Source organism: Chiloscyllium plagiosum, chromosome 15, assembly GCF_004010195.1.
Source record: "Chiloscyllium plagiosum isolate BGI_BamShark_2017 chromosome 15, ASM401019v2, whole genome shotgun sequence".
Lineage (NCBI taxonomy): Eukaryota > Metazoa > Chordata > Chondrichthyes > Orectolobiformes > Hemiscylliidae > Chiloscyllium > Chiloscyllium plagiosum.
This window is the reverse complement of record NC_057724.1, coordinates 55,450,520-55,467,179: the sequence shown is the minus strand read 5'-3', so window position 1 is coordinate 55,467,179 and position 16,660 is coordinate 55,450,520. Positions and strand designations below refer to the sequence as shown.

The following is a 16,660-nucleotide window of genomic DNA, read 5'->3' as shown; positions in this document are numbered from 1 at the left end:
ATGGTAAGGTCCTAGGGAGTGTTGCTGAACAAAGAGACCTTGGAGTGCAGGTTCATAGCTCCTTGAAAGTGGAGTCGCAGGTAGATAGGATAGTGAAGGAGGAGTTTGGTATGCTTTCCTTTATTGGTCAGAATATTGAGTACAGGAGTTGGGAGGTCATGTTGCGGCTGTACAGGGCATTGGTTAGGCCACTGTTGGAATATTGTGTGCAATTCTGGTCTCCTTCCTATCGGAAGGATGTTGTGAAACTTGAAAGGGTTCAGAAAAGATTTACAAGGATGTTGCCAGGGTTGGAGAATTTGAGCTATAGAGAGAGCATGAACAGGCTGGGGCTGTTTTCCCTGGAGCGTCGGAGGCTGAGGGGTGAACTTATAGAGGTTTACAAAATTATAAGGATAGGGCAAATAGGCAAAGTCTTTTCCCGAGAGTCAGGGAGTGCAGAACTAGAGGACATAGGTTTAGAGTGAGAGGGGTTAAGGTATAAAAGAGATCTACAAAGCAACCTTTTCACACACAGAATGGTACGTGTATGGAATGAGCTGCCAGAGGAAGTGATGGAGGCTGGTACAATTGCAACATTTAAGAGACATTTATTTGGGTAAATGAATAGGAGAGGTTTGGAGGGATATGGGCCGGGTGCTGGCAGATGGGACTAGATTGGGTTGGGATATCTGGTCGGCATGGACGGGTTGGACCGAATGGTCTGTTTCCATGCTGTACATCTCTATGACTTTAAGTAGCTTCATGAATGCAGTTCCCAAAAAATCATGAACTCAACAGATGACATAATTTTGTTCAATCATTTAAATTGTGATTGTCTTGCAGCACATTAAATATACTGGTACCAATATAGAGAAATTAGTGCTTTAAGATACATTAGTAAAGCAATACTTTCAACTCATCACTTCATAATACTGCAACTACTAGTCATACTGTTAGATACTAGTATTTCAACACAATATCAAGACACAGACTGTCTATTCCTTTTAAAACCACATACTGCATCCACTTCAATTGTGTATGAACATTTAATATCCTTGTTATCATTTTTCACTGAAGTATTAGTGATGGCATTATCTCTCTATATTCTTGTGCTCAGCTCCTAGTCTCAATGCTACTAGATGCCAGGACAAACCTGCTCCACACCTATGTGTTCATGATTTATGAAACTTGAATAGCAAATCTGTCATTATTTCCCATGTATTAAAGATTCTAATTCTGGGCCTGTTCCTAATAAAATTAGTCTCCAGCTGCATCATTCCTTCTAAGTTATTTCAAAGCTATACTTTAACTAAGGCTTTGACTAAGAGGAGATGAGCTGCGGAGAGGATGTGGTGGGAAAGGGATGAAGCACTTCTTAATTTTTGCACTTTTTTAAAAACCTTGGGAGCGTAGTTGACACAGGGAACCTCAACCGGTTTAAAAAAATATGAGTAATTGAAAAAATCATAACATTCTGGCCTCTGACCCAAGGACTAGAAAGTCCGATTAGTGTAGGTTTTGTTAGTGAGGACTCAATAGGCTTAAGTGCCTTTTCTGTACAGTGTAATTCTATGAAATCTCCCCTATTTCAACATCCTGTCGCTACAAGTGTACTCACAAATCACACAACATGCAAAGACTCTAAGAGAAAACAATGACAAGTTCCAGTTTATATTTGTTTCCTAGAACTATAAAATTTCCAGGTTCGATGGCTTCAACATTAGATGATCACTAACTCATCTGAAATGACTTTTTATCTCCAATCTAATTATATCTGCTTCATAAATTCTTGAGACTTCCAAATATCTTTGTTACCTGTATGAAATCTCACCTTATTCCCAGACGCATCTTTCCCCTTGCCCTCCTCTTCAACATGAAAGCGCAGATTTTCCAGAAGAATCACACTTCCATTAGCCGGGTTAGCGCATGCCTCTTCAACTTCAGATCCAACACAATTTTTCAGGAAGATAATATTCCTATTTGTAAATCAAAAATAAAAACTTTGAAAGGCACCTACACAAGTTAACAATTTTTGAAAATGTTTTTTTAAATACTGTTACTAAATAATAGGCATAAATGTAAATGGTCAAAAGACTGAACTACCTTACTGAACACCTGTACCATCCCCAAGTTAAGAATTAAGTTCTGTGGAGTTGAATTGCAAGCGTTAACTATTTTAATGGCACAAGCAATTTTTTATCCAAAGGCATTTGGCTTTAAATTTTGTTACCAGCTCCAACCCACCCCTTATGTTTCAGAAGTATACATCACATAAGCAATTTTCATTTACAACACATTAAAAAGTTATTCTGCACCACAGTGCTCAAGAATCTTAGAAGTATAGTATTGCACTTTTCAAACAAATCTTACTTCATAAAATCCCTCATTCTCATCTCAACAAAAAAACGCATTATGTTAAGCATCTCAAACACAACTTTCAGAGACTATGTAAACCTGTTGAAAGCACCAGCTTGTCTCCCTTGCATCCCTTTGAATATTTTATTTTCCAAAAATAAAAGGGTTTCTGGAAGCAAGTTACGCATATAGATAATACAGTTTCTTGTTGTGGTTCTGTTCGCCGAGCTGGGAATTTGTGCTGCAGGCGTTTCGTCCCCTGTCTAGGTGACATCCTCAGCGCTTGGGAGCCTCCTGTGAAGCGCTTCTGTGATCTTTCCTCCGGCATTTGTAGTGGTTTGAATCTGCTGCTTCCAGTTGTCGGCTGCAGTGGTCGGTATATTGGGTCCAGGTCAATGTGCTTATTGATTGAATCTGTGGATGAGTGCCATGCCTCTAGGAATTCCCTGGCTGTTCTCTGTTTGGCTTGCCCTATAATAGTAGTGTTGTCCCAGTCGAATTCATGTTGCTTTTCATCTGCGTGTGTGGCTACTAAGGATAGCTGGTCATGTTGTTGCATGGCTAGTTGGTGTTCATGGATGCGGATCCATGAACACCAACTAGCCACGAAACGACATGACCAGCTATCCTTAGTAGCCACACACGCAGGTGACAAGCAACATGAATTCGACTGGGACAACACTACTATTATAGGACAAGCCAAACAGAGAACAACCAGGGAATTCCTAGAGGCATGGCACTCATCCACAGATTCAATCAATAAGCACATTGACCTGGACCCAATATACCGACCACTGCAGCGGACAGCTGGAACCGACAACTGGAAGCAGCAGATTCAAACCACTACAAAAGCCGGAGGAAAGATCACAGAAGCGCTGAGGATGTCACCTAGACAGGGGACGAAACGTCTGCAACACAAATTCCCAGCTCGGCGAACAGAACCACAACAATGAGCACCCGAGCTACAAATCTTCTCTCAAACTTTGAATACAGTTTCTTGGTTTCAATTTTACCTTCCCATAAGTTTCTTCAATTCCTCTGCAACTGGTGCCAGTGAGAACTTCTCAGGCATAGGGATGCCATCAGGCCTTCCCAAGTGGCTCATGAGCACCACTGACTTGGCTCCACTGTTTAAACAATGCTGAATACTTGGAATTGCAGCTTTAATCCTGTAAAATGAATCAAATATCTTAGAACTTTTTTTTTTAAACTTCACAGTATAACATTTGTTTCTCCTCCCTCCAAAACTTTGTTCTGCAAAAAATATTTCCAAAAGGTACTGGTTGGGCATAAATTGTATTTTGTTTTCACATGTTAAAGCATGGCAAAGTTCAAAGAATATCTGATCTCCAGATAGATGATAACCTAAAAAAAGTCAAATATCTTAAATGTATCATAACCTTCCTCAACTTCAAATGTTGAGTACGCAAGTGTGTCTTATCTTATGCATTGCTTCAATAAATCAGTATTACATACCACAATATAGCCCACAATTATACTCCCAAATAACATGCTTCTAGAAAAAAAAATCAACACCACGATCAATGTCAAGACACCACAATGTCGCAGCTAACCTCTGCATCAACCTTTATCTACATTACATTTCTTTGGCATATATGATTGATTCCTGGAAGATCATTATCAACATTTTGTCACCTATTCAAAGGATGCACAAGCAGGTATCAAATGAGATTGGGATCAGGTACATCCCACTAATAATAGGTCAGCCTAACAAAATACAATGTTTGTTCTCGTGCATATAAAACATTCATATAAAGAAGATTTCAGAGAATGGTCACTGCCTTCATGGGGTGAGGAAAGAGGCACCAATGTAGAAAAACCAAAAGAACTGCGGATGCTGTAAATCAGAAACAAAAACAGAAGTTGCTGGAAAAGCTCAGCAGGTCTGGCAGTATCTGTGAATAGAAATCAAGAGTTAAAGTTTTGAGTCCAGTGACCCTTCCTCAGAAACCATCAAGGCAAGAGACTAAAAAAGTATGTTCATTTTTGAATACAGGCTTTAACATAACAATCCAAATAATTTTTGTTAACCATACATTGAATTTGAACATCCCAACCTCAGTTTTAAGCTACATCACATATAAAATTAATAGGTAGCTGGGAATCAAAGTACTGATTACCTTTGGTTGTTAGTGATCTGATTATTCTTCATTGGTACATTGAAGTCCACCCTGTAAGACAGTAATAATAAAATAATAAAATTTCAGGTTCAGGAATATCACCAAGGAATTAATCATTTTGAATAGGTAGGTATTACTAAAGGTCAGAGTAAAGATGAGTGGTGAAACGCTGTGTTTATCATAGTGGTGTGCACATACCAAAACAGCATTTAAAATTATTCCATAAGACATAGGAGTAGAAATTAGGTCATTCGGCCGATCAAGGAGGAGGAAGTGAGGACAGCAGATGCTGGACATCAGAGTCGAGAGTGTTGTGCTGGAAGAGCAAAGGTCAGGCAGCATCTGAGGAGCAGGAGAATTTCCTGCTCCTCAGATGCTGCCTGACTTGCTGTGCTTTTCTAGCAGCGTACATTCGGCCCATCAAGTCTGCTCTGCCATTCAATCATGGCTGATAAGTTTCTCAACCCCATTCTCCCACTTTCTTCCCTTCACAATGAAGAATCTATCTATCTATCTCAGTCTTAAATATACTCAATGACCTGGCCTCCACAGCCTTCTACAGCAATGAATTCCATAGATTCAACACTCTCTGGCTGAAGAAGTTTCTCCTTACCTCCGTTCTAAAGGGTCTTACCTTTACTCCTAGGCTGTGCCATCAGGTCCTTGGAAACATCTTCTCAACAACCACTCTGTCCAGACAATTCAGTATTCTATACGCCCAATTAGATCCCCCCCTCATTCTTCTAAACTCCATGGAGTATAAACCCAGAGTCCTCAAACATTCCTCATGTGCCAAGCCTTTCATTCCTGGGATTATTCACGTGAACCTCTGAACCCGCTCCAGGGACACATTCCTCCTGAGGCATGGGGCCCAAAATTGCTCACAATACTTCAAATGTGGTCTGACCAGAGCTCTACAAAGCCTTACAAGTTCATTCCTGCTTTCATATTCTAGTCCTCTCAAAAATAAATGCCATCATTGTATTTGCCTTCCAACTCAACCTACAATTTTTCCTGAAGAGAATCCTGAACTAGGACTCCCAAGTCCCTTTGCACTTCAGATTTCTGAATTTTCCTCCCAATTTAGAAAATAGTCCATGCCTCTATTCTTCTTACAAAAGTGCATGACCTTATAATTTCCCATGTTGTATTCTATCTGCTTCTTTGCCCATTCTCCCAACATGTTAAATCCTTCAGCAACCTTCCTGCCTCCTCAATACTACCTGTCCCTCTATCTCTGTATCATCTGCAAACTTAGCCAGAAAGTCCTCAGTTCCTTCAACTAGATCGTTAATGTATAAAGTGACAAGCTGGGGTCCCATTGTCCCTTGTGGAATACTACTGGTCACTGGCTGCCATCCTGAGAAGGGTCCTTTTATCCCCAGTCTCTGCTTTCTGCCAGATAGCCAAGCTTCTGTCCATGCTAGCAACTTGCCTCTAACATCATGGGTCCTTGTCTCACTCAGAGGCCTCCTGTGCGGCACTTTGTCAAAGGCCTCTGGAAGCCCAGGTAGATTACATCCACTGGCTCTCCTTGGTCAAACCTGCTCGTTACTTCCTCAAAAGAATTCTAGCAGATTTGTAAGGCATGACCTCCCCTTGATGAAACAATGCTAACTTTGCCCTATACGCTTCCAAATATTGAGAAAACTCATCCTTCACAATAGACCCCAAAATCTTACAAACAATCAGGGTCAGGCTAGTCAGCCTGTAATTTTCTGTCTTTTGCCTCCCTCCTCCTTAAAATGAGGGGGGGGGGGGTTACATGAGCTATTTTCCAATCCTCTGGGAGCATCCCTGATTCTAGCAATTCCTGAAAGATCACCACTAATGCCTCCACTACCTCTTCAGCTATGTCCTTCAGAATTCTAGAGCGTAGTCCATCTGGTCCAAGTGATTTACCCAACTTCAGGCCATTCAGTTTTTCTAGCACCTTCTCCTTGGTGATGGCCACAATACTCACTTCTGCCCCCACCCCAACTCTCTTGAATGTTGGGGATATTACTCATGAAGACTGAGCCATTTCTTTGTTCCCACTACTACTGCTCTACTGTCATTTTCCAACGGTCCTATTTGCTTCCCTTTAGACATCTAAATAAACATATGTAATCTTCTTTTATATTATTGGCTAGCATACACTCATATTTAATCTTCTCCCTCCTTAGTTCTTTTCTCATTGTCCTCTGTTAGTCTTTATGGCTTCCCAAACCTCTGACTTCCCACTGCCCTTTGCCACATTTTAGGCTTTCTCTTCTGCTTTTATGCTGTCCCTAACTTGCCTTGTCACTTAGGTTTGCCTCACTCTCCCTTTAATTATGAAATCAATAAGTGTTGATAATGATGCCCACATCTCAATTTAATAAATGCAAGTGATCCCTACTAGCAAAAGCATGCATGGACTATGGACAAAGGCTAGATCAGTCTGGGCCATAAATGGATGCACAATCAAACAGCCTCCAAATAGTCAACATCTATGCTCGACATTATTTTATCTTTAAATCACTGGTTATTAAAGACAAAAACTGATGGCAGCACGTTTGGTAAAACAGGATTTTAAAATTGTCCTAATTACTGAAAAAAATGTGAATCTAGAAACTCTGAAATGAAAGGATTTCGTGAGTTTTGAGAAGATTTGTAGCTCAGGTTGAGGTTCTGGATGTAGGTTTGCTCGCTGAGCTGCAAGCTTCATTTTCAGAAGTTTCATCATCATACGAGGAAACATGTGTAGCGAGCCTCCGGACAAAGCACTGTTTTCTATTTGTATGTTTGAGTTTCTCTGAGTTGGTGATGTCATTTCCTGTTCTTTTTCCTCAGGGGGTGGTAAATCGGGTCCAAGTCAACATGTTTGTGGATGGGAGTTCCGGTTAGAATGCCATGCTTCTAGGAATTCTCATGCATGTCTCTGTTTGGCTTGTCCTAGGATGGATGTGTTGTCCCCGAAGTGGTGTTCCTCCTCATCTGTATGTAAGGATACTGGTGAGAGGGGAGTCATGTCGTTTTGTGGCTAGTTGATATTCATGTATCCTGGTGGCTAGTTTTCTGCCTGTTTGTCCAATGTAGTTTGTTACAGTCCTTGCACAGTATTTTGTAAATGACATTAGTTTTGCTTGTTGTCTGTATAGGTCTTTCAAGTTCATTAGCTGCTGTTTCAGTGTGTTGGTGGGCTTGTGGGCTACCATGATGCCCTGAGAAAAAGAACCGGAAATGACATCACCAACCCAAAGAAACCCACCTACTACAATGACAAAATGTCTGAAGATGAACCTTCCAGCTCTGCAAGCAAACCTAATTCCAGAACAAAAGGATTTATTTTAGTTGTACAATTATAGAATATGTTACACTCTGGAAGAGCACTCAACCTAAAGAGAATGAGGTAATAGAGGTAACCCACAATTCATGAAACAAGACTGTATATTATCATACAAAGATGAGGAAAGAAATCAAGAGTGAGATGGAAAGCAGATAAGCAAAATCACAACTTTTTCTAAAACACTGCAGCTGGCCAGGACAAATGCCAGTTGTTAAATCGAGAGTCTAGGAAGTCATATCAAAATATCAATTTGTAAGATCAGCAAGTCTGATCCCCAACTCTATTTGGAAATATCTGCTATAAACCATCAGCTATACAAACTCAGCCCAACTTAATGAATGATCTGTCAAAAATAGCCAATGACTTTTCAACCTGAAGGATATTCCATTCCACACTTAATTCCATGTTTCTTATAATAATATCGAACATCTGGAGAATCATAATTGAATCAAACGAGACATTATGGCTTCATGAAAGGTAAATAGTCTGACAAATTTAAGTTTTTCAGTCTCAGACTGAATAAAGGGAAACATGGAGATGGTGTGGACTTGGATATCCAGAAGGTGTTTGACAAGGTACCTCACAAAAAGCTATGCCATAGGATAAAGAGTCCATGATGTTGGAGGTACTGTATTGGCATGGAGAGAGAATTGGCTCATGGACAGAAAACAGCAAGTGATGATAAGGGTTCTTTTTCAGGTTGGCAACTTGTAACCAGTGATGTTCCACAGCAATTAGTGCAACTGTTTAAAACAGATATGGAGGACTTGAAGGAAGGAAGCGAAATGTACTGTAGCCAAACTTGCAGACAACACAAAAATACATGAAAACACAGGGGGGAAAAGGAATACACTCAGTTTATGGAGAGATTTGGTAGGTTAAGTAAAAGGGCAAAAAGTTGGCAAATGGAGCGTAATGTGGGAAAACGTGAAGTTGTTCACTTTGGAAGGGAAAACAGTATTACTTCAAATGGAGAAAAACAATCAAAATCCACAACACAAAGGGACATGCACACAAAATTTAAACCTAGCAGACATGCACAGCAGGTAATCATGAAAACTAACAGAATGGCAGCCCTTATTTCAAGGGAATTGGAATATGACTGTGGGGAGATCTTCCGGCAATTGTACACGATGCTAGTAAGACCACATCTCAAAAACAGAGTTTTGGCCCCCTTATTTAAGGAAGATGTAGAGGCAGTTCAGAGAATGCTCATTATGATCTATGGTTTGGAGGGATTGTCTTTGAGCAAAAAGCTAAACAGGTTGGGACCCTGCTCACTGGGGTTTAGATGAACAGTGATCTCATTGAAACATATAGGAGGGCATAGTTTCAGAATAAAGGGTTGGCAATTTAAGACTGATACGAGACAAAAAGGCAGCAAAGTGGACGTAAGGATTACAGCTGATCTGACATTACTCTGAATGGTGGAACAGGCTCAAAAGGGCCAAACAGCCTATTCCTGTTCCTATTTCTGAAGGCCTTTTCATTTCAAAAGTATTGCATTTATATTCTAGGAGCTTTCCAAATATACAAGTATGGAAAAGCACTATGTAAGCATATTTTTCTTAGTTTATATGTAATTTTCAATGATTTTCAATATCTATTGCAGGTGCTTATGTACACAAGGCTAAGAGTTGCCCTTGCTAAATAATTTTAGGCAAAAGAAATTCCAACATTGTACTTGGTATAACAGTTTCATTACTTAACATTAACTGTCTTTTTAATGTCCAGGATGATACAAACCTGACCTGTGGCAACAGCAATCAAATGTGTCTTTCAATAACTGCAAGGTACTGATTTTCAAACTGGAACACCAATAACTAAGGGAGTCCTATACAGTCCCCAGACATCTTCCGGTCATCAAATTTCTAATTTGATTCTTCAACTGCTGTACTATTTACTGCAATGATTGGGAAACCTATCACAACCACTAGAAATGTCAAAGTACTTTATACTCAATGACAAACATCGAAGCGTGATCACTATTTAATACACCAAACCATGGAAGCCAATGTGCACTCAAAACACACTCACAAACAGCAAAGTAATAATGACCAAACTGTATTTTAATGTTGAGTGAAGAAGAACTATTGACCAGTGCTCCCTGCTCATCAGCACAATAGTACAGATGATTTACTCTCACCTAAAAGTGCTGATTAAGCCTCAGTTGAATACGTTTTCTGAAAGATATCACAATGAATATTTTGCACTAGTGATTATTGTGGAAAAGGACATGGAAGATATAGAATGTGAGGAAATAGATGGTGACATCTTGAAATACATTCATTTTGCATGCAATTCTGTCTCCTTCCTGTCAGAAGGATGTTGTGAAACTTTGAAGAGTTCAGAAAAGATTTACAAGCATGTTTTCAGGGTTGGAGGGTTTGAGCTATAGAAGAGGCTGAATAGGCTGGGGCTGTTTTCCCTGGAGCGGTGAAGGCTGAGAGGTGACCTCAAAGGTTTATAAAATCATGAGAGGCATGGATACAATAAATAGGCAAAGTCTATTCCCTGGGGTGGGGGGGTGGGGGTCCAGAACTAGAGGGCATAGGTTTAGGGTGAGAGGGGAAAAGATAAGAGACACCTGAGGGGCAACTTTTCCATGCAAAAGGTGGTGCGTGTATGGAATGAGCTGCCAGAGGAAGTGGTGGAGGCTGGTACAACTACAACATTTAAAATGCATCAGGATGGGTATATGAATAGGAAGGGTTTAGAGGGATACAGACCAAGTGCTGGCAAATGGGATTAGATTAGGTTGGGATATCTGGTAGGCATGGAAGAGTTGGACCGAAGGATCTGCTTCCATGCTGTACATCTCTATGACTATCTGGTAATGCAGCATTCCTTCAGCTTTAAAATGAAGTGTCAGCCTTGATTTTTAGTGCTCAAGTCCAAAAGTGGGCTTTGAACTCCCCAATCTTCTGACTCAGAGACAAGACTCCAGCCAACTAAGTCATGCTGACAAATATATTACACATTACCCTTCATCTGAATGTTCATTATTTAATGGAAATTTAATATTAATTTAGTACATGCATTGCTGGAGGAACCTTGCAGGGACAGTGCCGAAATCACCATCCATTTTAAAGAATGATCTTGAATATTCATCCTGAAAAACCCCCCTCACAATGTAAAATGTCACCTACTCCACATTTCATTACTTAATCGTGGTCTTCAGATTACTCATCACACATTCTGCTTCTGAACGTACCGCATAATGGAAACAACCAACAAAAATGACTCAAACAGGAGGATTAATAAAAAGGTACACATGACTGCAGTATGACTATTGGTTTAAAATTTCCTTTGGCATTAGTTATTAAAACTGAGGCAATTCAATTCATAGTGAAGAGAATCTAAGGATATGACCGAGAGGAGCTGGTGTTGGACTGGAGTGGACAAAATTAAAAATGACAACACCAGGTTATAGTCCAACAGGTTTATTTGGAAGCACTTTCTTTCATCAGGCAGTTGAGGAGAATAAGATCATGATCACAGAATTTATAGACAAAGGAGTCCAGTGTGAGTACCCACACCAACACACTCACATGCACACTCACTCTGCCGTTCCTACATGCAATGTCCAGTTTTGTCTTTCAAATTAAAAGACTAACATGTATGAATTAGCTTAAACCACAAAAAACCCATGTTACCATAATTAAGATTAGATTAGATTACTTACAGTGTGGAAACAGGCCCAATAAGTCCACACCGACCCGCCGAAGCGTAACCCACCCAGACCCATTCTCCTACATTTACCCCTTCACCTAACACTACGAACAATTCAGCATGGCCAATTCACCTAACCTGCACATTTTTGGACTGTGGGAGGAAACCGGAGCACCCGGAGGAAACCCACGCAGACACGGGGAGAATTTGCAAACTCCACACAGAGAGTCGCCCGAGACGGGAATTGAACCCGGGTCTCTGGCACTGTGAGGCAGCAGTGCTAACCACTGTGCCACCGTGCCACCCACCAAGCTCACACAAATTCTGGGCAGAGTCATACTTGCAGATAAATCATAGGCAAAATGCCAGTGGCTTACCTAACATCTACAGGTTAATTAATTATTCTTTCAGAATATTCTAACGGTATTCTCAATTATATAAATCAAGAACATAGCAAATCTTTCTTCCCCCCAAAAAGAAACATGCTTTGAAGCTAGTATTTAAGATCTTGATCAGCCCAAGAACTCATGCTCTGACTGCAGTCAGTTATTGATAGCCACATGCAAGATGCTATAACTTCAGGAATACATCCTGCTCCTAACTCCTCATTTCAATTTGCCACACTACAGGTTGAATGGCACTAGAGAATTTTAAAAGGAGTAATATGCTGTAATTCTGATTTACAGTTGCAATCTGGTGTACATTTTAGTTAAAGATTCGGTCAAAAATAACTGTTAATCTGTCTTGGACTATCAAAAACCACATTAAGACAAATCAACAATTAGAGAGGTCAACATGCTATTGTTTTCACTGGCAGGATTTGGCTCAAAATTAAGGCCTCTACCTTTCTTATTCCAAATCAACCTGTTCAGAGACGTTATTGCACAACTCTGGAGCATGTGGGACTTGAAGCCAGGCCTCCTGATTCAGGAGTAGGGACACTACCACTGTGCCATAAGATGGCCCTAAAGTACACCCGAACCTGTGCACAGTCCAACTCAAATATTCCACATCATGCCTGTCAAGAAAATTGAACTCCAGTCTCCTACAAGAGGCATGGATTCTAACCAATATATTAATGAGGAGCTGCTTAATTAAGCCCTCATTACATCTCTGATATCAAACAAGAGAAAATATTGCAAACAACACAAAACTAGGTATGATTTTCTTTAAAAAAAATCAGAATGTCAAACAAGGAGACTAGGATAATTAGGGAAAAAACTGCAATGCAGTCTGGAATGAGTTCTGAACTACCTGCAAAATGTGCTTTAAACCTTGTGCAATATTAGAAGCCATCTTTCAGAGCAGTTTTTTTTTTAAAAAGGAAGATTATGCAATTTTCCCCAAAAACCCTTGAGCACAAAAGGGAAGAAATAATCTTAATTTAGTTTGTGGAGATTTCTCCTTTAACCATTTACTTCTAATGTGGAAATACACTGACATCTGTGCTCTGACAGTGAAGATTAAAGGTCATCCAGATAAAGTATTCTCTTGCTCCTCAATTTAGCAAACGGTGGTAGCAGTGATATCTTTAGGCTTGTACTTTTAGACTCTCATACTTTCACAAGGAGCATGTTAATTTCTGATAGCTTCTTATAGCAACTAGTTAAAAAAGTGAGATAACCAACATATGACAAGTAATGAAATTGAAACAGGTCTAGATTAATTTGATGAACAGGATGCACCATCTCATAACTGCAACTAATTAAAATTAGCTCCCAAAAATATCACTTTTATGTGTTCCCTTCCGAAATACGGACGAAGCTAATTATGGAGTATGCTTGGTCCGAGAGCTTAAATACGTGTTCCACTAGCAACAACTCAATGATTGAAATTCTATATATCACATATGATTTGATTATTTTAGCTGTCTTTATCCTGATCTCAGGTAGAAGCAAAACGAAGATGCGAAATTTATCATGCCCTCCCCAAAAAGGCTGCAATTCATAAAATTCAGCACGTTACCCAGCGTGAGGCTGCTTGACACAATTCCATTAATAATTTACAGGCAACATACACAGAGGAAAGCAATATGTGCGGAATTTAAAAATAAAAACATCAGCAACGCTGGAGACGACTGGATTACATTTAGAAATTCACAAAAACGAATTAACTTGAACCTTTACACTTGTTGCAGATCAATCGTCATTGATGGAATTTTGCATTTTCATCATACTACAAACTGGAGCTAGCACACACTGAAACGTTCAACTAATAGTGCAGTGACGAATATCCATTAAAAATGATTCTCAATTATAAATATGTAATTAGCAGCGTTTTACAATTAAAAGTGCGGCCTTCTACACTAAACTCACCTCATCACTACTCTCTGATTCTTCACGTCCACCTTATCCAAGGTCAGTTTATTAGACAGAGACATCTTTCCTTATTTTTAAAAATACTAATATATTTTTCTTGCTTTAAAATATCAGGAATCCCTGTCTCACAAACTTCACCTCAATGACCTCGAGAGAAATGGACGGTTTTTTCCAGAGCTGACACGAGCCGGTTTAACCAAGCCCCGCCCCCAAGGTAGGTCTCCCTACACGATTGGCTGCTGCCGAACGGATAGGCGCAGATTGACGGGCCGCTCCGTTTGATGAATGGTGAGCTCGTCCGCCTATCATTCGGGCCCTGCTCACCAGCTGAGCCTGAACCACGTGGTCTTTCGCGACTGCATGGGAGCTGCGGAGTCACGTCCGGCACGTAGCCGCGTGGGAGGGGCGGGAGCCCTGCGGTCAATCAACATTAGGGGCCGAGCTGAGGATCGGCTGAATTAATATCACGTGACAAAGTAGGCATGGGGTTGGCCATTCAGCCCGTCCAACCTACCGCACAATTCGATAGGATCATGATGTGGAGATACCAGTGTTGGACCGGGGTGGACAAACTTAAAAAATCAAACAGCACCAGGTTATAGTCCAACAGGTTTATTTGGAAGCACTTCAGTAAACTTAGGGAACAGTTCATTTGAGCATTGAACCGGGGCTGGGGCTGAGTGGACGTCCATTTCAATTCCCACCCATTTCAATTTCCCCCAACCAGTCCCTTACTGATATGACCATCCTTGGCCTCCTCCATTGCCAAAACAAACCACAGCTCCTATTGGAGGAACAACACCTTATCCTCCATCTGGGCACCCTACAGCCTGGAGGACTCAACATTGAGGTCTCCAGTTTCAAATAATCTCCCTCTCCATTCCCCAACTCCCTTCCCGGCCCTGCCCCCTTCCTTCCACTGCTCCCTCCCACCAACCGGATTCATTCCCTTCATTGACCAAACAGGTCATATGCTCCACCTGTCTTCACTTCTCCCCACCACCACCCTGCCCTCACCTCCCTGTTTATCTGCAGCTCCCTCCACACCCACCCCCAAGTCCTGAAGAAGGGTTACATCTGAAATGTCAAAACTCTCCACCTTCTAATGCTGCCTGGTTTGCCGTGTTCTTCCAGCCTCCTGCCTGTCTTATTTGGAAGTACGAGCTTTCCAAGCTAGTATCATTGAGATGAGGCAATGCTGTAATGACAAATGTCACTGGGCAACTGACACGAGCTAATAGTTGGTGATAATGAAACAAAGAACTGAAGATGCCAGATGTCTGTAACAAACAAAACCAGAAATTGCTGGAGAAATTCAGCCAGTCTAATGGTATCTGCGGAGAAACAACAATTAACTGGAGGCTAAGGGGTGACCTTATAGAGGTTTATAAAATCATGAGGGGCATGGATAAGGTAAATAGATAAGGATTTTTCCCTGGGGTAGGGGAGTCTAAAACTAGAGGGCATACGTTTAAGGTGAGAGGGGAAAAATTTAAAATAGATCTAAATAGCAACTTTTTGATGCAGAGGGTGGTACACATATGGAATGAGCTGACAGGGGAAATAGTGAAGGCTGGTACAATTACATTTAAAAGACATCTGGGTGGGTATATAAATTGAAAGAGTTTAGAGGGATATGGGCCAAATGCTGCCAAATGGGACTAGATTAATTTAGGATATCTGGTCGGCCTGGAAGAGTATGATTGAAGGATCTGTCTCCATGCTGTATGTCTCCATGACTCTATAACTGTTGCAGTCCACTGAACTGTCTTCAGAACAGAAGTAGTTTTGAACTGCACTTGGCAGGTGGAGAAATTGCCATTCCATAAATTTCTAGCCTAATAGGGACCTTCATTGTTGCAAAAACCCACATAGCTCACTAATGCCCTTATGGGAAAGGAATTTCATCCATACTGAATACCTATGTGTGGCTCCAGTCCCACAGCAAAATGGTTGACCCTTAACTGCCCTCTGAAATGGCCCAAGCTGCTCAGATCAAGAGGTAATTAGGGATAGGCAATAAATGCAGACTCAGAAACCAATGCCTACATCCATGAATTAAAAAAAAACACTTCTTTGTCTTTGCACACCTAATCCTCGCAGGTCTGTGTCAGAAATCTGTCAATTCCTACCTAAACTAAAACCTGTGCCTCACAGCCCTTGATGACAGAGAATTGCAAACATTCACAGCTCTCTGAGTAAAATAATTTTCCTTATCTCGAACATAAGGGGAATCTTATTTTTAAACTGGAATTAGACTCATCAACCGGAGAAAATACCTGCATCTACACTGTCCATCCCTTTAAATATTTTATATGTTTCAGTGTGATTACCCCTCATTCTGCAAAACTCTGGAGAATACAGGCCCAGTTTTCCCAATCTCTTTTCATATGACAGTTCCACCTTCCCAGAAACAAGTTTGATTAAGTTGTCCATCAATAGCACTTAATTTCGACAAAACACGTGTCTAGCCAATTTGTTCATCCCCCTATTTCTTTCTCCCTCAGCACACAAAATCAAGCATATTAAACCTCTGTAAAACACTAGTTCATCATCAAATGAAGCATTGCAACCAGTTTTAGGGACTACATTTTGGTAGGGAAGACATGAGAAAGGGATTGGAAAAAATTCCCTACAACCAGGGATCAGGAACCTCAGATATATGGATATGTTAAAGAAGCTGGTGCTATTCCCTTTGAACAAGTGATGATTTTTTTTTTTATAGATATTTTTATTAGAAATTTAACATTTTTACAAGTTTACAAAAATAAACAAAACTCTCAGATATAAACATTGATATACAATTAGCTCAAATATACAATAGCCAAAATTTGACAACAAAAAAAAAACAAAACAAAACAACAAAAAAAACCCAAAAAAAA

At 40.4% G+C, this 16,660-nt stretch overlaps 1 protein-coding gene across 1 annotated transcript in view; it reads right to left on the bottom strand.

Moving 5' to 3' along the window:
- The window catches only part of pgk1 (phosphoglycerate kinase 1), a 35,487-nt gene extending 21,535 nt beyond the window's left edge, over positions 1-13,952 (bottom strand). Inside the window, exons 1-4 of the mRNA XM_043704942.1 lie at positions 13,776-13,952; positions 4,479-4,529; positions 3,351-3,506; positions 1,814-1,958 (exon numbers count right to left, since the gene is read on the bottom strand). Coding sequence (XP_043560877.1) covers positions 1,814-1,958; positions 3,351-3,506; positions 4,479-4,529; positions 13,776-13,840 — 417 coding nt within the window. The 5' untranslated portion in view covers positions 13,841-13,952. The remainder of the gene's footprint in view (positions 1-1,813; positions 1,959-3,350; positions 3,507-4,478; positions 4,530-13,775) is intronic.
- Positions 13,953-16,660: the final 2,708 nt, after the last annotated feature.